At 49.9% G+C, this 25,417-nt stretch overlaps 1 protein-coding gene across 2 annotated transcripts in view; it reads right to left on the bottom strand.

Moving 5' to 3' along the window:
• The window catches only part of IFT172 (intraflagellar transport 172), a 1,173,227-nt gene that overhangs the window by 27,773 nt on the left and 1,120,037 nt on the right, over positions 1–25,417 (bottom strand). For both annotated transcript variants that reach the window (XM_085613308.1, XM_085613307.1), the window contains 2 exons: positions 13,898–14,051; positions 13,208–13,299 (listed from right to left, as the gene is read on the bottom strand). In XM_085613308.1, coding sequence (XP_085469434.1) covers positions 13,208–13,299; positions 13,898–14,051 — 246 coding nt within the window. The remainder of the gene's footprint in view (positions 1–13,207; positions 13,300–13,897; positions 14,052–25,417) is intronic.

Here is a 25,417-nt window from a genome sequence, read left to right on the forward strand (position 1 = left end):
CAAGCAAAGGGTTGAACTCAGTGGCATAAAACATGGTAAATTAAAAATAAGCAAACAAGACATAAAAACAATATTTGATAAGTATCAACAGCAGATAAAGGAGAGCAGATTTTTCTCTAAGAAACAGCAAAGGGTTGGAAGGCAACATCAGCGTGGCCAAAAAAGATCAAAAATTCATTTGTTTTGGGCCAAATAGAGTAAATCATTAGAAACAAGACTCCTCACAGAAGGGGAGAGGAATTTTCAACTTGATCAGCACACGTAAAAAGAATACAAAGAGCAAAACTCATACAAGCTAGAAATGGGAGCGGAGAGAGGCAAGAAAGAGAGTTGCACAAAGCAACTAGAAGCATAACATGAAGATGGATAGACGGGTTAAATAAAGACTGACTTGAGAGGAGAAAGTGAGGAGAGAGTAGGACCATGAAGGCTACAGTGATGGAGCAGGAGATCTAATGTCGGGGAGTTAAGTAATGTGTATGATGCAGTTGTTACGCAAAATGAGAGTTGCAGTCGCAATCCTGGGTACAAACAAGTTGTAAATGTAGATTTCTCCAGTACTAATGTTATGGGTGCCAGTGGGTATCACCTCCTGATCCTGGGGTGTGTTGTTTCTGTGTAAAAGAGACGTTCTCCAACGTGGAAAATCGCACCCTCCCGGCACTCCGCAGGTATTTTAGTAATAATAAATCCTCAAATCAGAATTTTGGCCAATTCATGATTTATTCTTATTCAATTTTCATTGGAATCATCTTCATATAGCAGTAATGTTAGCTTCACATTACACTGAGCGAACATCTGCACTTAATTTTCACAACAGACCCCGATGCATTTCGGACTATGACCTTCCTCAGGGCGGATCCGCTTGGAGCCACTTGCAGGACTCCAGGCTGCACGACGCTTTCCTTCTCTGAAGAACGACAGATATTACCCCCAGAGGACGGGCATAGCATGAAATGCATCAGGTCTGTTGTGAAAATTAAGTGCAGATGTTCGCACAGTGTAATGTGAAGCTAACATTACTGCTATATTAAGATGATTCCAATGAAAATTGAATGAGAATAAATAATGAATTGGCCAAAATTCTGATTTAAGGATTTATTATTACTAAAATACCTGCGGGGTGCCGGGAGGGTGTGATTTTCCACGCTGGAGAACGTCTCTTCTATGATGCAGATGTGACACCTCACATGGACCAGGGAATGAAGCCAGTGAGGGGTAAAGAGATGAAGTTAGGAATGCGCTCATTTTCAAGACGTGCAAATGGAAGGAAAGGAGCAAGACCACTGACTCATTGTCGGTGAAATTGCTCTCCCACACGCAGCTCCACCATTAAGTGAGGCCTTCCCCGAGCCCCTGCACTCTCGAGTGTTGGTGTTCGAGGCCCTCCTCCACCTGCAGGTTTACCTGCGCCTCATCCCTGGTGGTCCAGTGGACCTCTGTCTCCTTTCTCTCGCTCCGCTTTCCTCTCCGTTTACACTTGTTTTTACCCTCACTTTAATCTCTTTTCTGCACTCCTCTGCTTTTCTGCGCTTTTCTGCTTTATTTCACTTTTATTTCCTTTTATTCCTCCTTTATTCCTCCTTTCCCTTTCCCGCCTGTTTTCCCCGCCGCTGCTGCCCCCACTCCCCCTTCCCTCCAGCATGACCAGCGCGACTGGCCCAATCCAGGTCCCCTCCCCGCTCCCGCCTGCCAGCTGTCCAGCCCTCCCTCACCACTACTTATTGGCGGCCACTAGTGCGCCGAAGGCGCGCCAAAGGCAAAACCTTCTGCGCCCGTCCGCGACCCGACCGCGACTGGCGCCAAGAACCCTGGACCACCGCCCCGCCAATGATACGACCCAGCAGCACTCCACGCACTTAACCCAGGCCGCAACAACAACTGCACGCTAGCATCACCAGCTGACACCCACGGACCCTTGAGCTGTCACCGCTGCCGGCACACCTACAGCACCGCCAGGAACACGGACCCAGCACAACCCAACTGCAAGAACACACCCGAACCGAAGACCCTGCAATGCATCCTCCTCAATATCAGATCACTCCACAAACACGCCACCGAAATCTGGGACCTCCTCGACAGCACCACTCCGGACGTAGCATTCCTCACCAAAACCTGGACCAACACCACCTTGGAACCGGACATCGCCATCGCCATTCCCCAAGGATACAAGATCTCCAGGAAAGACCGCCCCACCCGCCTGGGGGATGAATCGCAATCGTCAACAAATTCACCCTCCGCCTGAGCACACTCCCAGACGAGCCCACAAACCTGACGGAACACCTACACTTCAAGATGCCCGCCAGCCCTACCACCACCCTCCGGGGAACCCTCATCTACCAACCCCCTGGACCCCACGGACCTTTCACCGACTCCATCATAGACATCATCTCACCGCATGCCATAGCATCCACCAACTACACTCTGCTGGGAGACCTCAACTTCCACCTCAACAACCAACTAGACCCCAACACCGCATCCTTCCTAGACAACCTCCACAACATTGGACTTCGCCAGATTGTGACCGAACCCAGGCACTCAGCGGGACACACCCTCGGCCCTCTCTTCACAACAGGAAACTCCAACACTTTCAGCCACATCACCTAACTCCTGTGGACAGACCATCGATGCATCCACTTCACCTTCAGAACACCCACCCTCTACAGACACCAGCACCAGCTACCACAAAGAAACTGGACCAAAATCACTGACAACCAGCTCACCTCCTCACTCAGCAACTCCACCGCAGAAGACAACGCCCCCAACACCGCCGCCCGAACTCTACACAGATGGATCACCGACAGCGTCAACACCATAGCCCCCCTCAAGAAGAACAACAAAACACACGCCAAGAAGGCCAGGTGGTTTACGCCCGAACTCCGAGAGTCCAGGCACACCTGCCGCCACCTCGAGAAGACTTGGAGGGATACCAAATCCACAGAAGCCCACAACAACTTCAAAGCGGCCACCACCGCCCACCACCAGCTCATCAGAAACACAAGGAAAGCTGCAATTGAAGACAGAATCTCCACAAACAACAGCAAAGAACTCTTCAACATCATCAAGGAGTTCGCCCAACCCGCCAGCAAGTCGACTGACATTCCCCCCTCACAAAACCTCTGCAACAAACTCACCACCTTCTTCCACCGCAAAATCAAGAACATCTACGACAATTTCGATGAAGACAACCAACACACAGAACCCCCCAGCAATCACCCCAACGCCTTGAAGCCATCGATTGACAGCTGGACAACCCTCACCACCGAAGAGACACTGAAGACGATTAAGTCAATTCACTCCGGGGCCCCCATGGACCCCTACCCCCACCACATCCTCAACAGAGCCGCTGACACCATCGCTCCCATGCTTCGCCAAACCATCAACCGCTCCCTGGCGAACGCCTCCTTCCCCGACGACTGGAAAGACGCAGAGATCAACCCCCTCATAAAGAAGCCCTCGGCAGAACCCACCAGCCTCAAAAACTACAGACCCATCTCCCTGCTCCCCTTCTCAGTGAAAGTCATTGAGAAAGCCATCAACAGCCAACTCGCCACCTTCATCGAAGAACACAACATCCCCGAACCGTCACAATCCGGCTTCAGAAAAAAACAGCACAGAAACCACCCTCCTCGCCACAACAGACGACATCTGCTCCCTACTGGACAAAGGAGAAACAGTAGCCCGTGACCTCTCAGCGGCCTTCGACACGGTATCCCACCGTAACCGAACACGCAGACTCCACGACGCAGTTATCCGGGACAAGGCCCTCGACTGAATCAACTCCTTCCTCTCCTCTCGGACCCTACACCAACCACCTGCGGAGTCCCCCAGGGATCCTCCCTCAGCCCAACTCTTTTCCACGTCTACATGGCTCCCCTCGCCCCCATCGTCAGAACCTACGGACTCAACATTGTTTTATACGCAGATGACACCCAATTCATCCTCTCCCTGTCCAACGAAGCCAACGCAGCCAAACAAACAAGTTATTTACCTTCGGTAATGCTTTTTCTGGTAGATACAGTATCTGCCTGTGGATTCCTCACCTTATGAATACCCCCTGTGCCAGCATTCCACAGAAATTCTTTCCTAGCTCTCCTACGTCGACGAGGATGTCACAATAGCACGGCTCCACTCGCAACACCGAGCCATAAGAGGACCTCGTCGGCGTGCTGACGTCAGTTCCACCCATTTTTTCCGTGCCACCGAGGCAAACGGTGGACCGACACATTTTCAAATGTAAACATAGCATACCAAATATATACACATTTATAAACTCACTAATGCATAATCGATAAAGACATAGAGAAATTGCAATAGAATAAGCATTTCTCATTATTAAAATATCAACATGATTAAGACATAATTAAATAAAACATTTTTTGGTAGAAACATTTGGACAATGGGGAGGCGTGCGGGACAGTGAGGAATCCACAGGCAGATACTGTATCCACCAGAAAAAGCATTACCGAAGGTAAGTAACTTGTTCTTCTGATGGATACGTCTGCCTGTGGACTCCTCACCTTATGAATAGACTCCCAAAGCCGTACCTCTCCAGAAGGAGGGTGTCCACCTGACTAGACCAAAAAATCATGCAAAACAGAACAAGCAAAATGGCCATCCCTCCTAACCTCAGAGTCCAAGCAGTAATGCTTCCCAAAGGTGTGGAGGTAGGCCCAAGTTGCTGCCTTACAAATGTTAACAACAGGAACACCTCTAGCCAAAGCAGAAGAAGTAGACTTAGCTCTGGTGGAATGAGCTCGGATACCTTCAGGAGGGTCCTTCTTGGCGAATGTGTAGCAAATCTTGATGCACAAGATAATCCACCTGGAGAGAGTCCTCTTGTGCACAGCCTTCCCTTTCATCTTCCCAACATAGCCCACAAAGAGCTGATCATCCAGTCTCAGATCTCTTGTCCGATCCAAGTAAAAGCTGACAGCTCTCTTAGGGTCCAAACGATGCAGTCTCTCCTCCTCCTTGGAAGGGTGAGGGGGAGGATAGAAGGTAGGTAAAGTAATGGACTGTCCCAAATGAAAAGGGGTAACCACCTTAAGAAGGAAAGCAGCCCTGGTCCTTAAAACCAACTTATCCGCATGAATGGTCAAGAAAGGAGGTTTCGAACTAAGAGCCTGAAGCTTACATACCCTCCTTGCCGAGGTAATGGCAATCAAGGAAATCATCTTAAAAGAAAGAAGTCTCAACGGGCAAGTATGAAGAGGTTCAAACGGACAACCCATTAAAAAGGTAAGAACGAGATTCAAATCCCACTGAGGCATAATGAAAGGTGTGGGAGGGAACTTATTTGTAAGGCCCTTAATGAACCTCATGACAATGGGGGACTTAAATAAAGACGGCTGGTCCGGCAAACATAAAAAAGCCGACAAGACCGACAAATAGCCGTAACAGTGGCTACAGTACAACCTTGCTGCGCCAAAGAAAGTGAAAACTCCAGAATATTAGACAAACGGGTCTTCAAACGGTCAATGTCTCTCTCTGCACCACCTAACAAATCTGGACCATCTGGAAGAGTAAACAGACTTAGTGGAGTGTCGCCTGGACGATAAAATAGCATCCACTATATCCGGCGGGAGAGAGAAGGAACTCGGGTTGCCCCGTTCAATCTCCAGGCATGAAGGTGCAGGCTCTGGAGATGGGGGTGTAAAACCTGCCCCTGCGACTGTGAGAGGAGGTCTGCCCTGAGAGGGAGACGGAGCGGAGGGTGCGATGAAAGGTGAAGTAGATCTGTGTACCACACCCTTCTTGGCCAATCCAGGGCGATAAATATGACTTGGGCCCGGTCTTGGCGAATCTTCCTCAGAACCCGAGGAATCAAGGTTATGGGAGGAAACGCGTAAAGGAGCTGTGCACTCCAATCCAACTGTAAAGCGGCCCCCAGCGCTCCCCGCATCGGATATTGAAGACTGCAGAACGATGGGCAGTGCGCGTTCTCATGAGTGGCAAACAGGTCCAACCGAGGAGACCCCCAAATCTGAAAGATGCGATGGACCACGTCCTGATGAAGCCGCAACTCATGATCTGCCGAGTAACGCCGAATGAGACTGTCCACACGAACATTCAGCACACCGGCCAGATGATTTGCAAACACACAAATCCGATGATTCTGATCCCAGGACCAGAGCTGAAGAGCCTCTCGAGAGAGACGAAACGACCCTACATCTCCCTGTTTGTTGATATACCACATCACGGTAGTGTTGTCCGTCAGGACCCGAACCGACTGACCATGAAGGGAAGGGAGGAAGGCCTTTAGTGCCAAACGAAGTGCCCGCAATTCCAGCAGGTTGATATGAAGCAACCTTTCCCCTGGATGTAGGAGAGTAGGGTCTGCTTCCTATGGTCACCCCCACTTTTTGCTTTTGCTTCACTGGTTTTCGACTTAGATGTGGCTGTGGGCCTGCTAATCAGACCCACAGCCCAGCTGTTCTCTCTCTAAATTCACACTATGTACTTTAGGTACATAACCCAATTGGTAAGGATCACCCTCTAGGGCCCTGTACAGTGTACCTTAGGTACCCAGGGCATGGATATACCCTAGGCCTACCAGGGGCTGCAGCATGTATTATGCCACCCCTGGCTGGCCTCCCATCATGACACAACTGGCTGATCACTCAGCTGGGGCAAGGTCGTGTACCCCTTGCTTAGGTATAGTATTCCTATACCTACCTTATATATAGACACATGGGTAACCTTTCAGTCACTCCTATGGCAGGCCTTAACAATCCTGAGGGCAGAGTGCTTGGTAACATGTGAGATGGTGCTCTAGCATGAGCTGAGCCTGTCTGCAGCTTTCGGAACCATGTCCTTATAGCTGTTCTATGATATCGCCTACCATATACTCTTAAAGTGCCTTATAATCCTCGCGGTTATGGTAACTATGGTTTGGCTTTATCAAAACATGTTGTGTAAGGTGTCTAACACTTTGGAATACTACCCCCACACCATTTCTGGAGATGAGGATAGTATTCCCCCCTTCTAGAGGGAGAAGACATGTTGAAGACCTACTACCCGGTTAAAGTTAACCAGAGCCCCAGCATCACAAAATGGATGTTGCTGCCACAGACACAAGTCTGACCTCCTGCTGCTGGGAGTCCTTCCAGCGAGGGAGGCTTGGACAATAGGTTTCCTGCCTTGGGAGGTGCGAGCACCACCCTAGACAGGCCTTAGTGTATTGGGGCAGGGAGGGATGAAAGAAACGAGACACTGCCTGGGGCACACAAGGTGTCCCATGCATAGTCCGGTTCAAACCGGTGCTGGGGCACTCCAGCCCCAGTCCTGGCGCGAGACTGGACAAAGGGAAGGGGGTGTAACCACCTCCCTCCCTGGTCCCACCTATAGGAGGGACCTAGCAGGTAACCCAGCCCCCCCAGATTAGTATAAGAGTGGGAGCTCAGTCCCTAGGACTTTGGATTATCCTGAAAAACTGCAACTTGAACAGAAACTCTGGACCTTCGACATTCGACTACGGAAGAAGACTGAAGAATCTCCCTTGTGGCCAAGGAGTGGCCACCCTATGCAAACAGGCACCACCAAGCGACCTGCTGTTTGCTTTGCCCAAGTTCTACGAGGAACCGACTGCAGAGCCCGACCAGCGCCTTGACTTCCAGACTTCTCCGACCCTGATCCACATCCACAGCAAAGCTGAGATCCGTGGAGGCGACGAGAGACGTGGGACCGGCTACCTGGGAAAATTGGCTACTAGCTTCCAGCGCAGCTTCTGAGGCATCCTTGCCCTTGCTTCCCTGCGAAAGAGAAGCACCTCAGGCCTTCCTGGTCTGCAACAGAAGCGAATCCTTCATCCTGCGTGGGTTGCGCTTGCCAAGGCTTGTTGGGTCCGAACTCGACAACGACGCCGCCAACAGCAAGAGCCCTCAAGGGACAGCTCGCCTCCTGGTTCTGGTCGTTCCCGACGCCTCCTGGTACCCGTGGCTGCTGCGACAAGCTTCACCTCTTCACCTGCATCTTCACTGCTGGTGGCTTAGACTCTGTCCCCTCTGCTTGCAGGTATCCTCCTTCTTGATTCCATCCTTGGAATCCACCGGACACTCTTCACTGACTGCCTGTCAGCACCTTTTCTTCAGGCATCCATAGGAGTCGACGACGAAACCCGACGCAAGTTCACACCTAGCACCCGCAGCCCGTGGGCTAGGTAACTTGGTTACTCCTGTGCTCACAAGGGTATTGACTATCCTAGGGTCTAGTTTCCAAGTCTCTAACTCCTAGCTCTTTCCGAAGTGTCCTAAAACTCTTTATTTCTAAACACCACTATTTCTATCGACTTTAACGCATTACGCGTGAGTGTTTCCACTCTGCACCTGAATCCCGTGGGCCTCCCACTGCCTAGCAACTGGTAGTATAGTGTAGCCCCAGCGATTCCCTAGGCATAGGCCTAACCTGTGTTCGTGACAGTGGTCCTTATACCACTTACTTAGTATATGGTTTGCGTGGCCCCTAGGGCCTAACTGTATTACTTACCTGTGTGACTTATGTATGCTTAAATAAGACTGTGTTGTACTTACCTCGAATCTCATAAAGAGTGCTGAGGGTATTTTGACTAGAATAAATACATTCTATTTTCATATATATCTGTTGTGGTGTCCTTTCATTTGGTATTCAAGGGATTGCAAATGGTATAACAGCTGGCTTCACATGCCATACAGAGTTTAGCCTAAGACTGCTCTTGTCCATGCTACCACTAGGATAGCTGGTCTATAAAGTTGACTTTACAACCAATCACCATAAGGGTTGTTTGGACTGATACAAGGTGTACACTAGAACTAGTGACATCATATATCAGGCCAACTTCTCACACTGGAGACCAAAGACCTTTGACCTCCAGATCCCCCAGATGAGCACCCCACCCTAGAGTGGTGGCATCCGTGATCACTGTGGCCACCGGTGGAGGAGGCTGAAAGGGCTTTCCCTGAGACAGGTTGCCCTGCACACTCCACCAAATCAACTCTGCTGCAGCTTCTCTGGAGATCTTGACTTTCTCCCCGAGATCTCCGTTGTGCTGATACCACTGCCTGCGGAGGCACCACTGGAGTGCCCTCATGTGCCAGCGTGCATGGTTGATCAACAGAATGCAGGAAGCGAACAGATCGAGCAGGCAAAGAACCTTCAGGACTGGAACAACCGCTCCATCGTGAAATAAAGGAATAATTTCCTGAATGTCGAGAATCCTCTGCGGAGGAGGGTAAGCTCGACACACAGAAGTGTTCAGTATCGCCCCTATGAGCAGGCTGCGCTGAGAAGGCACCAGGTGAGATTTGGGTACATTTATCGAGAAACCCAATTTGAACAACAGATAAGTTGTTACCTGCAAGTGGCGCGAAACCAACTCCGGAGACTCCGCTTTCAACAGCCAGTCGTCCAGGTAGGGGAAAACAGGAACCCCTGACCTTCTGAGATGAGCCGCTACCACTGCCATCACCTTTGTAAAGACTCGAGGTGCGAAGTAAGACCGAACGGAAGAACCACAAACTGATAATGTTGCGATCCTACCGTGAATCGGAGATACGTCCGATGCAACCTCAGGATGGGAAGATGAAAATACGCATCCTGTAGATCGATGGGACACCATCCAGTCTTCCTGTTGCCGCGCAAGAAGAACCTGAGCCAAGGTCAACATTTTGAACTTCTCCTGTCTGAGGTAAAGGTTCAAAATCCTGAGGTCCAGGATTAGCCTTAAGCAACCGTCCTTTTTGGGGATCAGGAAATACCCTGACCCCTTTCCTGCTCTAGAACCACCTCTATCGCACCTTTCTGTAGCAAAGTAAAAGAAATAAGTGGTCCTCTGAGCACCAATCCTGGCGAGGAGGGTAAGGAGGAGGAAACTCCAAAAAGAGAAGGGCATACCCATTCTCTACAAGATTCAAGACCCAACGATTTGACGTGATCAGTCTCCATTTTAGTAGAAAGTGGGACACCCGACCTCCAACCGGACCAACATGTTCTAAGATGGAGGATCTAGAACTGTTTTCCTGATGTACCAACGGTGGCAGGAGGGGAAGTAGAGGAAGAGGAGGAGGAGGATTGTTGTCGATCTGCTCCCCTGAGGCCTCTTTTATTCTTCCCTCTGTATGACTTGTACAAGGGATTCTGCTGTTGCTGACCCTGTTGAGATTGCTGGCGGCCACAAAAGGAAGCAGCTCTCCCAAATCCACGATACTGCGTGTAGCTGTATCCTCTGGACTGCACCTGGAGGCCTAGAGACCTTGCAGTAGCCCTGCAGTCCTTAAAACGCTACAAGGCTGAGTCCGTCTTTGAACCAAACAGTTTTGACCCATCAGAACCATTCAGCAAAGTGGCTTGAACATTAGGTGAGAAACCAGACGATCGAAGCCAAGCCTTTCTCCTTGCAGCCACAGAAGACCCCATCACACGAGCTACAGAGTCAGCAGTGTCCAGGCCTGATTGAATCACCTGACGTGCCGCAGCCTGTGAATGAGAGAGGACTTCCAAGAAATTAGCCCGATCCTCCTCAGGCAACTTTGGAGCTAGCTGCATGACTGAGTTCATGGAAGCATAGATATACCTCCTAAGAGGACAGGTTGCATTAGTGGACTTAAGAGCCATACTTGCAGAGGAGAACACCTACTTTGATGCCTGCTCCATCTTTTTAGAATCCCTATCATCAAGAATGGTAGGGAAAAAACCAGAAGATTGCTTCGAACAAGAAGCCTGGACATCTAAACTTTCCGGCGTAGGATGTGAAGATAAAAAAGCCGGATCACCATGAGCAGGCCTGTACCTTCTAGAGATGGATCGAGAAACCGAAGGAGCAGATAAAGGCATCTACCACACCTCCATTATTGGTTCCGTCAAAGCATCCGAAAAGGTAAGCAACGGTTCAGAAGTTGAAGAAGAAGTATTAAGAACCTCCGTAAGAATATTAGATTTCACCTCAGCTGAGGGAAGCTGTAGACCAAGCAAATCAGCCACCTTCCTTATGACCACATAATAAAGAGCAATGTCTTGCACAACACCAGCATTCACAGATGGGAGATTATACTCAGGACAAGTATCCAAGCCACTAGCCTCACGAAGGCCTTCAAACTCATCCATAGAATCAACAATCTCTCCTTCCTCCTGATTCTGTGCACATTCCTCCTCTTCAAGGAGCCTCTGCGCCTCTCTCCTAGAGCGCTGCTTAGGAATCGGCATCAGCGGCGCCACACGTAACGCTTGTGAAGGTATCAACGATGTCGACGGAGGAGCCTCGGCTTCGAACCTCGACGTCGATCGAACTCAAGGCGGTGCCGAGTCAACAGCCGAAGGAGTCCGAGGAGCCGGAGTGGAGGACCTCGGCGCCGGGAAATGCCAAGCCGGAGTCGACGGCAAGAAAGGCATAAAGGGTGCTTGGGGATAAAATTGAGGAACACCCAAGTTAAAGGCCAAAGGACCCAAGGGGCTCGAAGGTGCACCGGATGGAGCAGAGGCCCTGGCAAACATGCCAAACATCGCATTAAGGAAATGTGAAGAATCTGACCCAGGAGCAGGAAAATCAGGCTATGGATCCGTACCTTCCTGAGGTCGACGTGGAGGCTGCGGAACCGGGGACGGCGCCCGCACAGGTGAAGCCACTCGGCCTGGAGACGACTCCCTAGGCCCCGGAGACATCTCTGGAGCCGATGAGTCTTCGTGCAGCGAAGAGCCTTTAGAAGCCGGCGATACCGGATCCGTGGATGGAACCGGCGTCACCTGAGGAGTTGGAGAAACTAAGTCCTTTCTTCGAGGCCGCTCAGCCGGAGTCGGCGACCTCGAGGCCCTGGTCTTCGAAGAACGGTGTCGAGAGCCATGTCTCCTCTTGGACTTATGTTTCTTCGACTTCGATGTATGGGAAGACGAGGACTTCGCCCTCTTTCGACCCCTCTTCTCCTTTTTGGCTTTGGCCATAAACAACTTCGCTTCATGCTCCTTAATAGCCTTGGGCTTCATCTTCCTGCAGCTTCGACATTCTTCGACGTCATGATCCGAAGATAAACACCAGAGGCAATATTCATGCGGGTCCGTGATTGACATATGCCCGCCACACTCTCTGCAGGGTTTAAATCCGGTCTTCCTGGAAGTAGCCATCAGAAACCAACAAGTGATACAAAGTTTTCTTCGAAGAAAATGTAGAGCCCCTAGAAAAACCGTTAAGCATCGACGGCGTGGAAAAAAGGGAACGGACGTCAGCATGCCGACGAGGTCCTCTTATGTCTCAGATAACGTCATACGGTGTCGCGAGCGGAGCTGTGCTACTGTGACATCCTCGTCGACGTGGGAGAGCTAGGAAAGAATTTCTGTGGAATGCTGGCGCAGGGGTATTCATAAGGTGAGGAATCCACAGGCAGAAGTATCCATCAGAAACAACTTCCAAGAAGGTATGGAAGCTGTCGCCAAATGGATGAAAAGCAGCTGCTTACAACTCAACACCGACAAAAAAAAAGTACTCATCATGGGCCCACACCCCGATGCCTGGAACGACACCTGGTGGCCTACCGCCCTCGGCAGCCCACCCGCCCCCACGGACAACGCACGCAACCTTGAAATCATCCTAGACTCCGAGCTCAAAATGGACAGCCAGATCAACTCCGTCACATCCTCCTGCTTCCACATCCTTCGCCTCCTACGTAAGACCTTCAAATGGATCCCCCTCGAGCACAGAAAAACCGTTACCCACACCCTCGCCACCAGCAAACTGGTCCTCAACTTACCACGACACTGCCACAACTCCCAACACCTGTGCACACTCCACTGGCTCCCCATCGAGGCAAGAATCACCTTCAGGATCCTCACCCATGCACACAACGCCCTCCACAACACCCGACCAACATACCTCAACAGCCGAATCAACTTCCACGCACCTTAAAGAACCCGAGGATCAGCCCAGCTTTCCTACGCCGTGGTGCCCCACGCCAGAAAGACCAGATCAGGAGGCCGCTCTTCCTCCTTCCTCGCGGCCAGTGCATGGAACGCCCTACCGCTCTACCTCAAGCATACATCTCTCCCCATCTTCACGAGAAACATCAAAACCTGGCTCTTCGACAGACGCCCTCCTTGATGGACTGGAACCTGCAACCCCCTCCCCCCCCTCCCCTCAGCGCCTTGAGACCCTTACGGGTGAGTAGTCGCGCTTAACAAACCCATGATTGATTGAAGGCAGACTTCTTTTTACTGGTCTACCAGCGGTCACATTTGGTTCACTTACTTTAATTGCCATCATAAACGTGTTCCAGTCCTCCTTGTTAGCAGCTTTACCTGGCTGTTTGAACTCAATCTTGTTCCTCAGCACCGGATAACCTGCATCCAATGAAATAAAGTAAAAAGAATGTTTTGTGATACTGTTTAGACAACTACTGAATCTGGTACTATGATATGGGTTAATTTATCAAAAAATATATAGTATCCCTGCAGAAAATGCAAAAAAACGAAATGTGTAGTCAAGGATCAATTTTAGGTATTAAACATATTATTTCCTGTACATGAACATATTTCCTGTACATGAAAGAGAGTGATTCTGGAAAAAGTAAATCAACTGATGAAAATCAAGCCATAGGCAGAGGTCCTTGAAAACCATTAGGGATGGGAGTTACTCCCACCATGTGTAGGTTCATCTGTTATGATAAAATAAAATCAATCTTCAAGTCTGAGTCTGCCACTCTACTGGCAAGGAAAATCTGTCAGAAAATCTGTAGTAGCTACCAAGTATGGAAGACTATCTAATGATTTATTCACTTCATTTGCATGCCGACAAGCCTCCTTTAAACTCTGATCTGTTCTTCAGTGACATATACACACTGTAGGTAGAGAAGGTAAATGTCTACTTCCTCAACAGCGCAACTACTACAAAAGTGAACATTCCCTTCGGTTACATTGTAGAAAGAGCAGAATACTTCACCTGTAATAAGACATGGTAAGGAACGTATTCCAGTGTTAACAGCTACCAGTGAGGCTTCGTAGGTATCCCGCTCATCGCGTGGCAAAACTTGGTCCACTCTTTGATCCATTGACACGGCTAGAACCCACTCTCGCACCTCCTCGCGTTTGTCCACCTAGAATAAATTAAAAAAGAAATGTATCTGAGAAATTAAACCACTTGAGATGAGGGACATAACATAGTGTTACAATTTGGTAACCTAGGCACCTACCTTTACATTACTGAAGAGAAAACAAGTCACAACTGCTTAGATTTCTTCATAATAACGAAGAGATCTTTGTAGGAGAGTAGGGTCTGCTTTCTATGTTCACCCCCACTTTTTGCTTTACTGGTTTTCGACTTAGATGTGGCTGTGGGCCTGCTAATCAGACCCACAGCCCTGCTGTTCTCTCTCTAAATTGATACTATGTACTTTAGGTGCATAACCCATTTGGATAAGGTCACCTTATTGGCCCCTGTACAGTGTACCTTAGGTACCCAGGGCATAGGTGTACCCTAGGCCTACCAGGGGCTGCAGCATGTATTATGCCACCCCTGGCCTGGCCTTCCATTATGACACAACTGGCTGATCACTCAGCTGGGGCAAGGTCGTGTAATCACCCCTTGCTTAGGTGTAGTATTCCTATACCTAACTTACATATAGACACATGTGTACCTATCAGCCACTCCTATGGCAGGCCTTAACAATCCTGGAGGCAGAGTGCTTGGTAACATGTGAGATGGTGCTCTAGCATGAGCTGAGCCTGTCTGCAGCTTTCGGAACCATGTCCTTATAGCTGTTCTATGATATAGCCTACCATATACTCTTAAAGTGCCTTATAATCTTAAACGGTTATGATAACTATGGTTTGGCTTTATCAAAACATGTCGTGTAAGGTGTCTAACACTTTGGAATAATACCCCCATACCATTTCTGGTGATGAGGATATTATCCCTCCCTTCTAGAGGGAGAAGACATGTTGTAACCTACTTACCCGGTTAAAGTTAACCAGAGCCCCAGCATCACAAAATGGATGCTGCTGCCACAACACAAGTCTGACCTCCTGCTGCTGGGAGTGATCCCGGCAAGGGAGGCTTGGACAATAGGTTTCCTGCCTTGGGAGGTGCGAGCACCACCCCAGACAGGCCTTAGTGTATTGGGGCAGGGAGGGATGAAAAGAATGAGACATGCCTGGGGCACACAAGGTGTCCCGTGCATAGTCCAGTTCAAACCGGTGCTGGGGCACTCCAGCCCCAGTCCTGGCGCGAAACTGGAAAAAGGGAAGGGGGTGTAACAACCCCCCTCCCAGGTCCCACCCATAAGGCGTGACCTAGCAGGTAACCCAGCCCCCCAGATTTGGATAAGAGTGGTAGCTGGTCCCCAGGAGATTAGATTATCCTGAACCTGCAACTTGAACAGAAACTCTGGACCTTCGACATTCGACGAAAGAAGAAGACTGAAGAATCTCCCTTGTGGCCAAGGAGTGGCTACCCTGTGCAAACAGGCACCATCAAGAGACTACCCTTTGCTTTGCTGAAGTTCTACGAGGGACCGACTGCAGAGCCCGACCAGAGCCTTGACTTCCAGACTTCTCCGACCCTGATCCACATCCACAGCCGAGCTGAGATCCGTGGAGGCGACGAGAGACGTGGGACCGGCTACCTGGGAAAAGTGGCTAGTATCTTCCAGCGCACCTTCTGAGGCACCCTCAAAGTTGTGCACCGGGGATTGAGAAGCCCCAGCCCCAAGCACCATCTGCACCGAAGATCAGCCCCCCACACTCCACGAGTCCTGCGTGGGGCCCTTCTGCATTTTCCTGCTTGCCGCGTCTGTCCGGTTGCTTGCCCGTTGGCTACTGGCCTCTGTGACGACGCATCCTGAAATCTTCACTGCTGGTTTGGCTCCTCCAGACTGGCTCCCGCTTCCTTGCAAAGGAGAAGCACCCCAGACCTTCCTGGTCTGCACCAGAAGCAAGTCCTCCGTTCTTCGTGGGTTCCGCTTGCCAAGGCTTGGTGAGTCCTAGTTCAACTTCGACGCCGCCGACAGCAAGAGCCTTCGTGGGACAGCTCGCCTCCTGGTCCTGGTCGTCCTCGACGTTTCCTGGTCCCCGTGGCTGCAGCGACAAGCTTCACCTTCACCTGCAATCTTCACGACATCGCCTGGTTCCTTCCTGGTTCCACGTGGTCACTGGCTAGTGACCTTGACTCTGTCCCTTCTGCTTGCAGGTTTCCTCTCTTCTTGATCCCAGCCTTGGGATCCATCGGACACTCTGCACTGACGGCCTGTCAGCAACTTTCCTTCAGGCATCCATAGAAGTCCACGACGAAACCCGACGCGTTCACACCTATGCACCCGCAGTCCGTGGGCTAAGTAACTTGGGTACTTCGGTGCTCACAAGGGTAGTGACTATCCTAGGGTCTAGTTTCCGAGTCTCGACTCTCTAGCTGCTTCAGAAGTGTCCTTAAACTGTTAATTTCTAACTGCTAGTAATTCTATCGACTTTTACGCATTACGCGTGAGTGTTTCCACTCTGCACCTGAATCCCGTGGGCCTCCCACTTCCTAACTGTTGCTAGTGTAGTGTAGCCCCAGCGATTCCCTAGGCCTAGGCCTATCCTATTTCCGTGACAGTGGTCCTTATACCACTTCTTTAGTATATGGTTTGCGTGGCCCCTAGGGCCTAACTGTATTACTTACCTGTGTGACTTAATGTATGCTTAAATAAGACTGTGTTGTACTTACCTCTAATCTCATAAAGAGTGCTGAGGGTTTGACTAGAATAAATACACTTTATTTTATATATATATCTGTTGTGGTGTCCTTTCATTTGGTATTCAAGGGATTATATATGGTATCACAGCTGGCTTCACATGCCATTCAGAGTTTAGCCTAAGACTGCTCTTGTCCATGCTACCACTAAGATAGCTGGTCTATAAGGTTGACTTTACAACCAATCACCATAAGGGTTGTTTGGACTGATATAAGGTGTACACTAGAACTAGTGACATCATACATCAGGCCAACTTCTCACATTGGTGAGCAGCGGTTGGGATCTGAGCTTGCTGTTGTAATACCATTGTAATCTTGAGATACTAAATTGAAAGATCACACAGATATTATTTAGGTACATATAACATAGATTATAATACTTAAGTCTTACTGGACTTAGTGGTTGTAGGTTGAAGGGAGTAACACACCCTGACTACAACTGCCAGAGAGGTTTAGTAGAAACAACTAGTGTAGGTAGGTGCACACACCACACCCTCACTAGATCATGTCTCTGGGAAGAGATCAAGAAGATGCTCTCTCAGGAGGGGCAGGTCTGAAGAAGACCCCCTCTAGATATGATACCCTACCTTTTCAGGAGATGAGACAATTGTGTACCTCCAGAAAGTTAAAACAGGGTGCAAACCCTACCCTCCTTCAGCTAGTACAACTCCTAGAGGAGTATGATACTCTTAGGGCCTCACAGGCCAGTACCCTAGGTACAAAGGAGGGTCTACCCACCACAGATGAGTCAGATGGGACTTCAGATGAAGAGGTAGACAGCCAGGGCCAAGTAGGAAGACTTACCCAGGCTAACCTAAGCTTACATGGGAGTTTGCATGGGGTCCCCCCATACAGACCCCCAAGTGGGCTTACACAGAGAAGCAGGAGGGACAGATCCCCTTCAAGGGAATCCATCCACTCCCATGTCTCTAGCATCTCTAATGCTTCCTCTCGCAGGGGAATGACTTCCCCTGAGAGAAAGGAGCATGAAGCCAGAATGAGGGAAGCAAATCTGAGGATTCAGAGGGAAGAACTTGCCCTTGCCAAGGAGAAGCTTGCTCTGGCTAGAGAGCAAAAGTTAAGTGGGTCAGAACTCACTGGTGGCAGCAATATCCCTAAGGATAGAGACAGGCACTATGATAATAGAAACCGGAGTAAGACTGTCCCTCCCTACAAGTGTGCGGATGACATCCACAAATGGATAACTGCTTTGGAGAGAGCTTGCAAAGTACAGCAGGTACCCCAAAGTCAGTGGGCAGCTATCTTGTGGCTCTCCTTCTCTGAGAAAGGTAGAGACAAGCTCCTCACAGTTAGTGATGAGGATGCAGACAATTACACTGTCCTGAAGAGTGCTCTGATTGATGGGTTTGGCCTAACCACTGAACAATACAGGTTGTTGTTCAGGGATACCCAGAAGACACAGACTCAGGACTGGACTGACTTTGTAGATTGTGCCACTAAGGCTCTGGAAGGCTGGCTAGTGGGAAGTAAGGTTAAGGACTATACAGGATTGTATAATTTGATCATGAGAGAACAAATCCTTAACAACTGTCAAAACCAGCTACTGCATCAACACCTGATTGATTCTGATCTGACTTCTCCCCAAGAATTGGGAAAGAAGGCAGATAGATGGGTCAGGACTAGAGTTAAGCAGAAAAACCAGAACCAGGGCGGTGATCAGAAAAAGGCAGACCAGAAGGGTAATGATCAGAAACAAAAAGACCCGAAGTCTTCACCAGGCCTCCAAAAGGCTCAGGGGGAGGGTGGTCCCAAAAAGGATAAAAAGAAAGATGGCCAAAAGAAACCATGGTGCAACTATTGTAAGTCCAACTCACATTGGTTTAGTGAGTGCACCAAAAAGGATAAGCCCCCAGCCACCATTGCCCCTAAGGCAACTGTACCCCCTAGTCCAGCTGTAAGTGGTGGTTCCCAGCAAAAGGGTGTAGTAGGGTTAACCCTGGGAACTGAGGAGGATTCTGGCCTAGTCAGAATACCTACTCAGGCTGTTCTGATCTGTGATGGGGACTTAGCTTTGTCCTCTACTGTAGGCCCCAGTAACCTGAGCAAGTACAGACAGACTCCTTTTATCAACCAAAGAATGGCTCAGGCCTACAGGGACACTGGGGCTAGTGTCACAATGGTGACACCTGCCTTTGTGGACCCTGGACAGATCATACTAGGTGAGAATTACCTAGTGACCAACGCTAGCAATGCCACTACCTCCCATAGTGTGGCTATTGTTAACTTCCCCTGGGGAGGGGTAACTGGCCTCAAGAAAGTTGTTGTTAGTTCAGACCTTCCTGTAGAGTGTTTACTGGGCAATGATCTTGAAACTTCAGTTTGGTCTGAAGTGGAGTATAGGACCCATGCAGAAATGCTGGGGATAGATGCACATGTCCTTGCTGTGACCAGGTCACAGGCCAAAAAGTGCACCACTGAACAAGTGCTGGATCCTGAAACTATGGACCAGTCACAACCCAAGAGAAAGAGCAGTAGGGTTAAGGCTGTGCCTTCCCCCCTGCCTCAGGTGGTGGATCAGCCCTCCCAGGAGGATGATTCTGAGAGCCCTGAAGGAACTGTCCTAGAAGAACTTGAACCTGATCAGGTTGAGTTTCTTGGGACAGGGGGACCTTCAAGGGCAGATCTGAGGCAGGCTCAATTAGACTGCCCCTCTCTTGAACCCCTCAGACAGCAGGCTGCTGCTGAGGCTGCAGGGAATGCTCAAGGTACCCATAGAGTGTATTGGGATGAAGGGCTACTGTATTCAGAGGCTAGAGACCCCAAGCCTGGTGCATCCAGGAGGTTGGTGATACCACTGAAGTTCAGAGGCTTCCTTCTTACCTTGGCCCATGATATTCCCCTTGCAGGACACTTAGGCCAGAACAAGACTTGGGACAGGCTTGTCCCTCACTTTCACTGGCCCCATATGTCAGAAGATACCAAGGAGTTTTGTCGCTCCTGTGTCACCTGCCAAGCCAGTGGCAAATCAGGTGGTACCACAAAGGCCCCCCTCATACCACTACCTGTGGTGGGGGTTCTCTTTGAAAGAGTGGGCATAGATATTGTAGGACAAATGGACCCACAAACAGCATCTGGGCACAGATTTATACTGGTGATAGTGGACCATGCCACCAGGTATCCAGAAGCTATTCCCCTGAGGACCACAACAGCTCCTGTTGTGGCAAGGGCCCTGCTTGGAGTATTCTCCAGAGTGGGCTTTCCAAAGGAGGTCATTTCTGACAGAGGTGCCAACTTCATGTCAGGATACTTGACTGCAATGTGGAAGGAGTGTGGTGTGAACTACAAGTTCACCACACCCTATCACCCACAGTGCAATGGGCTTGTTGAGAGATTCAACAAGACCCTAAAGGGAATGATAAAAGGTTTACCAGACAAGCTTAGGCGAAGATGGGACATCCTTTTACCCTGCCTTCTGTTTGCTTACAGAGAGGTCCCACAAAAGGGGGTTGGCTACAGCCCTTTTGAGCTTTTGTTTGGGCATCCTGTAAGAGGACCCCTATGTTTAGTAAGGGAAGGATGGGAGAGACCTCTCAGACAACCCAAACTTGATATAGTGGATTATGTACTTGGTCTCCGCTCCAGGATGGCAGAGTATATGAAGAAGGCTTCTAAAAACCTTGAGGCAAGCCAAGAACTCCAAAAAGCTTGGCATGACCAAAAGGCTGTGCTGACTGTTTACCAGCCAGGGCAGAAAGTGTGGGTGTTGGAGCCAGTGGCCCCAGCAGCACTCCAAGACAAATGGTCTGGACCCCACACTATTGTTGAGAAAAAGGGAGAAGTCACCTACTTGGTGGACCTTGGGACTCCCAGAAGCCCCCACAGGGTGCTTCATGTCAACAGATTGAAGGCATATGTTGACAGGGCAGACATGGGCTTACTCATGGCTACAGATGAGGGGCAGGAGGAAGAGAGTGACCCTCTCCCAGACCTGTTGACTCAGAACCCTGATGATGGCTCAGTTGATGGTGTGGTCTTTTCTGACAGCCTCACTGTCCATCAGCAACAGGACTGCAGACAGGTTCTGCAATCCTACAGACATATGTTCTCTCTGACCCCAAGTCAGACTAACTGGTGCACCCATAAGGTGGACACTGGTGACAGTCTGCCTGTGAAGAGTAAAATCTACAGGCAACCTGACCATGTCAGGGACTGCATAAAAGTTGAGGTACAAAAGATGTTGGAGCTGGGAGTCATTGAACCTTCAGAGAGCCCTTGGGCTAGTCCTGTGGTTCTTGTGCCAAAACCTCACACCCAAGATGGTAAGAGAGAGATGAGGTTTTGCGTGGATTACAGAGGTCTCAATGCTGTCACTAGGACAGATGCCCACCCAATACCTAGGGCAGATGAGCTCATTGACAGACTGGCAGCTGCTAAGTTTTTGAGCACATTTGACCTGACAGCAGGCTACTGGCAAATCAGACTAGCTGAGAGTGCAAAGGCCAAAACTGCTTTCTCGACCCCAGGAGGACATTATCAATTTGTGGTAATGCCCTTTGGTTTGAAGAATGCACCTGCCACTTTCCAAAGGTTGGTGAATCAAGTCCTTACTGGGTTGGATGATTACTGTGCAGCTTATCTTGATGATATTGCTGTCTTTAGCTCCACCTGGGAGGATCACCTGGTCCACCTGAGGAATGTTTTAGAGGCCCTGCAAAAGGCAGGCCTCACTATCAAGGCCACTAAGTGCCAGATAGGGCAGAGCAAGGTTGTATACCTGGGCCACCTGGTTGGTGGGGGTCAGGTTCAACCACTGGAGAGCAAGATCCAGACCATAAAGGACTGGACTCCTCCAACTACCCAGACTCAGGTCAGAGCTTTCTTGGGCCTGACTGGGTACTACAGAAAGTTTGTTAAGAACTATGGGTCCATTGTGACACCACTTAATGACTTGACCTCCAAGGAAATGCCAAAGATAGTTCAGTGGACAGTAAGCTGTCAAAAAGCATTTGATGACCTGAAGCAGGCCATGTGCAGTGCACCTATTCTGAAAAGTCCAGACTACTCCAAAGAGTTCATTGTCCAGACAGATGCTTCTGAGTTAGGTGTGGGAGCTGTTCTTTCACAACTGAATATAGATGGTCAAGACCAGCCCATTGCTTTTATAAGTAGAAGGCTGACCCCTAGAGAGAAACGTTGGTCAGCTATTGAGAGGGAGGCCTTTGCTGTGGTTTGGGCCCTGAAGAAGCTGAGGCCATACTTGTTTGGCACTCACTTCAAGATTCAGACAGACCATAAGCCCCTCTTGTGGCTAAATCAGATGAAGGGTGAAAATCCCAAACTTCTTAGGTGGTCCATTTCCCTACAGGGGATGGACTTCACAGTGGAACATAGACCTGGGACTGACCATGCCAATGCAGATGGACTCTCCAGATATTTCCACTTCGAACATGAAGACTCAACTGGTCAAGGTTAGTTTAATGTCCCTAAGTTTGGGGGGGGGGGGTTGTGTAGGAGAGTAGGGTCTGCTTTCTATGTTCACCCCCACTTTTTGCTTTTGCTTTACTGGTTTTCGACTTAGATGTGGCTGTGGGCCTGCTAATCAGACCCACAGCCCTGCTGTTCTCTCTCTAAATTGATACTATGTACTTTAGGTGCATAACCCATTTGGATAGGGTCACCTTATTGGCCCCTGTACAGTGTACCTTAGGTACCCAGGGCATAGGTGTACCCTAGGCCTACTAGGGGCTGCAGCATGTATTATGCCACCCCTGGCCTGGCCTGGCCTTCCATTATGACACAACTGGCTGATCACTCAGTTGGGGCAAGGTCGTGTAATCACCCCTTGCTTAGGTGTAGTATTCCTATACCTAACTTACATATAGACACATGTGTACCTATCAGCCACTCCTATGGCAGGCCTTAACAATCCTGGAGGCAGAGTGCTTGGTAACATGTGAGATGGTGCTCTAGCATGAGCTGAGCCTGTCTGTAGCTTTCGGAACCATGTCCTTATAGCTGTTCTATGATATAGCCTACCATATACTCTTAAAGTGCCTTATAATCTTAAACGGTTATGGTAACTATGGTTTGGCTTTATCAAAACATGTTGTGTAAGGTGTCTAACACTTTGGAAAAATACCCCCATCCCATTTCTGGGGATGAGGATATTATCCCTCCCTTCTAGAGGGAGAAGACATGTTGTAACCTACTTACCCGGTTAAAGTTAACCAGATCCCCAGCATCACAAAATGGATGCTGCTGCCACAGAAACGAGTCTGACCTCCTGCTGCTGGGAGTGAACCCGGCAAGGGAGGCTTGGACAATAGGTTTCCTGCCTTGGGAGGTGCGAGCACCACCCCAGACAGGCCTTAGTGTATTGGGGCAGGGAGGGATGAAAAGAATGAGACATGCCTGGGGTACACAAGGTGTCCCGTGCATAGTCCAGTTCAAACCGGTGCTGGGGCACTCCAGCCCCAGTCCTGGCACGAAAATGGACAAAGGGAAGGGGGTGTAACCACCCCCCTCCCAGGTCCCACCCATAAGGCGTGACCTAGCAGGTAACCCAGCCCCCCAGATTTGGATAAGAGTGGTAGCTGGGCCCCAGGAGATTAGATTATCCTGAACCTGCAACTTGAACAGAAACTCTGGACCTTCGACATTCGACGAAAGAAGAAGACTGAAGAATCTCCCTTGTGGCCAAGGAGTGGCTACCCTGTGCAAACAGGCACCATCAAGAGACTACCCTTTGCTTTGCTGAAGTTCTACGAGGGACCGACTGCAGAGCCCGACCAGAGCCTTGACTTCCAGACTTCTCTGACCCTGATCCACATCCACAGCCGAGCTGAGATCCGTGGAGGCGACGAGAGACGTGGGACCGGCTACCTGGGAAAAGTGGCTAGTATCTTCCAGCGCAGCTTCTGAGGCACCCTCGAAGTTGTGCACCGGGGATTGAGAAGCCCCAACCCCAAGCACCATCTGCACCGAAGATCAGCCCCCCACACTCCACGAGTCCTGCGTGGGGCCCTTCTGCATTTTCCTGCTTGCCGCGTCTGTCCGGTTGCTTGCCCGTTGGCTAGTGGCCTCTGTGACGACGCATCCTGAAATCTTCACTGCTGGTTTGGCTCCTCCACACTGGTTCCCGCTTCCTTGCACAGGAGAAGCACCCCAGACCTTCCAGGTCTGCACCAGAAGCAAGTCCTCCGTTCTTCGTGGGTTTCGCTTGCCAAGGCTTGGTGAGTCCTAGTTCAACTTCGACGCCGCCGACAGCAAGAGCCTTCGTGGGACAGCTCGCCTCCTGGTCCTGGTCGTCCTCGACGTTCCCTGGTCCCCGTTGCTGCAGCGACAAGCTTCACCTTCACCTGTAATCTTCACGACATCGCCTGGTTCCTTCCTGGTTCTACGTGGTCACTGGCTAGTGACCTTGAATCTGTCCCTTCTGCTTGCAGGTTTCCTCTCTTCTTGATCCCAGCCGTGGGATCCACCGGACACTCTTCACTGACAGCCTGTCAGCAACTTTCCTTCAGGCATCCATAGAAGTCCACGACGAAACCCGACACAAGTTCACACCTATGCACCCGCAGTCCGTGGGCTAGGTAACTTGGGTACTTCGGTGCTCACAAGGGTAGTGACTATCCTAGGGTCTAGTTTCCGAGTCTCGACTCTCTAGCTGCTTCAGAAGTGTCCTTAAACTGTTAATTTCTAACTGCTAGTAATTCTATCGACTTTTACGCATTACGCGTGAGTGTTTCCACTCTGCACCTGAATCCCGTGGGCCTCCCACTTCCTAACTGTTGCTAGTGTAGTGTAGCCCCAGCGATTCCCTAGGCCTAGGCCTATCCTATTTCCGTGACAGTGGTCCTTATACCACTTCTTTAGTATATGGTTTGTGTGGCCCCTAGGGCCTAACTGTATTACTTACCTGTGTGACTTAATGTATGCTTAAATAAGACTGTGTTGTACTTTTTTTTTTTTTTTTTTGTTGAAACATTTTATTGTTTTCCAAATCAGCAAGTCATCAAAACATCTCCCCACCTCCTCCCCTCCAGGAAGTACCGCACAGTTAACAGCAAAACCGACTGAGACTGTGTTGTACTTACCTCTAATCTCATAAAGAGTGCTGAGGGTTTGACTAGAATAAATGAACAAGTTACTTACCTTCGGTAACGATGTATCTGTAAGAAACATTAGTTAGTTAGATTCCTCACCTTAGAATATCCCCAGGCGTCAGACTGGATCCGGAAGATTTTTCGTCAGCAATACCCCTTGCGCGTCGCTAGGCGTCGTCTGCGGCTCCCCGTCCGTCGTCGGCGTCGTGCGCCGGGATGACGTCGTCGGAGTACTTAGACGCCGCCCTCGCGCGCTGACGTCAGTTCTTGTACATAGCTTTCCGCGCCAGGAACGCAGAGCCATGCAAAGACCGACACTGGTGCCAAAAATGAAATCAATGGGCCTGAAAAGGACAACCTTAACCCTAGATGTCAGTTCGCAGAACGGGGAGGATGGGTGGGTCGGTGAGGAATCTAACTAACTAATGTTTCTTACAGATACATCGTTACCGAAGGTAAGTAACTTGTTCATCTGAAAGAAACACGTTAGTTAGATTCCTCACCTTAGAATAGATACCCAAGCAATACCGTCCCCGGTGGTGGGTCTGCGAACCAAGATCACACCAGAAAGTCCTGGAGGACAGAACGGCCAAAGAAGCCATCCCTCCGGACTTGGCTGTCAAGGCAATAATGCCTGGCAAACGTGTGTAACGAAGCCCACGTCGCC

This window comes from Triturus cristatus, chromosome 6 (assembly GCF_964204655.1).
Source record: "Triturus cristatus chromosome 6, aTriCri1.1, whole genome shotgun sequence".
Classification (NCBI taxonomy): Eukaryota; Metazoa; Chordata; class Amphibia; order Caudata; family Salamandridae; genus Triturus; species Triturus cristatus.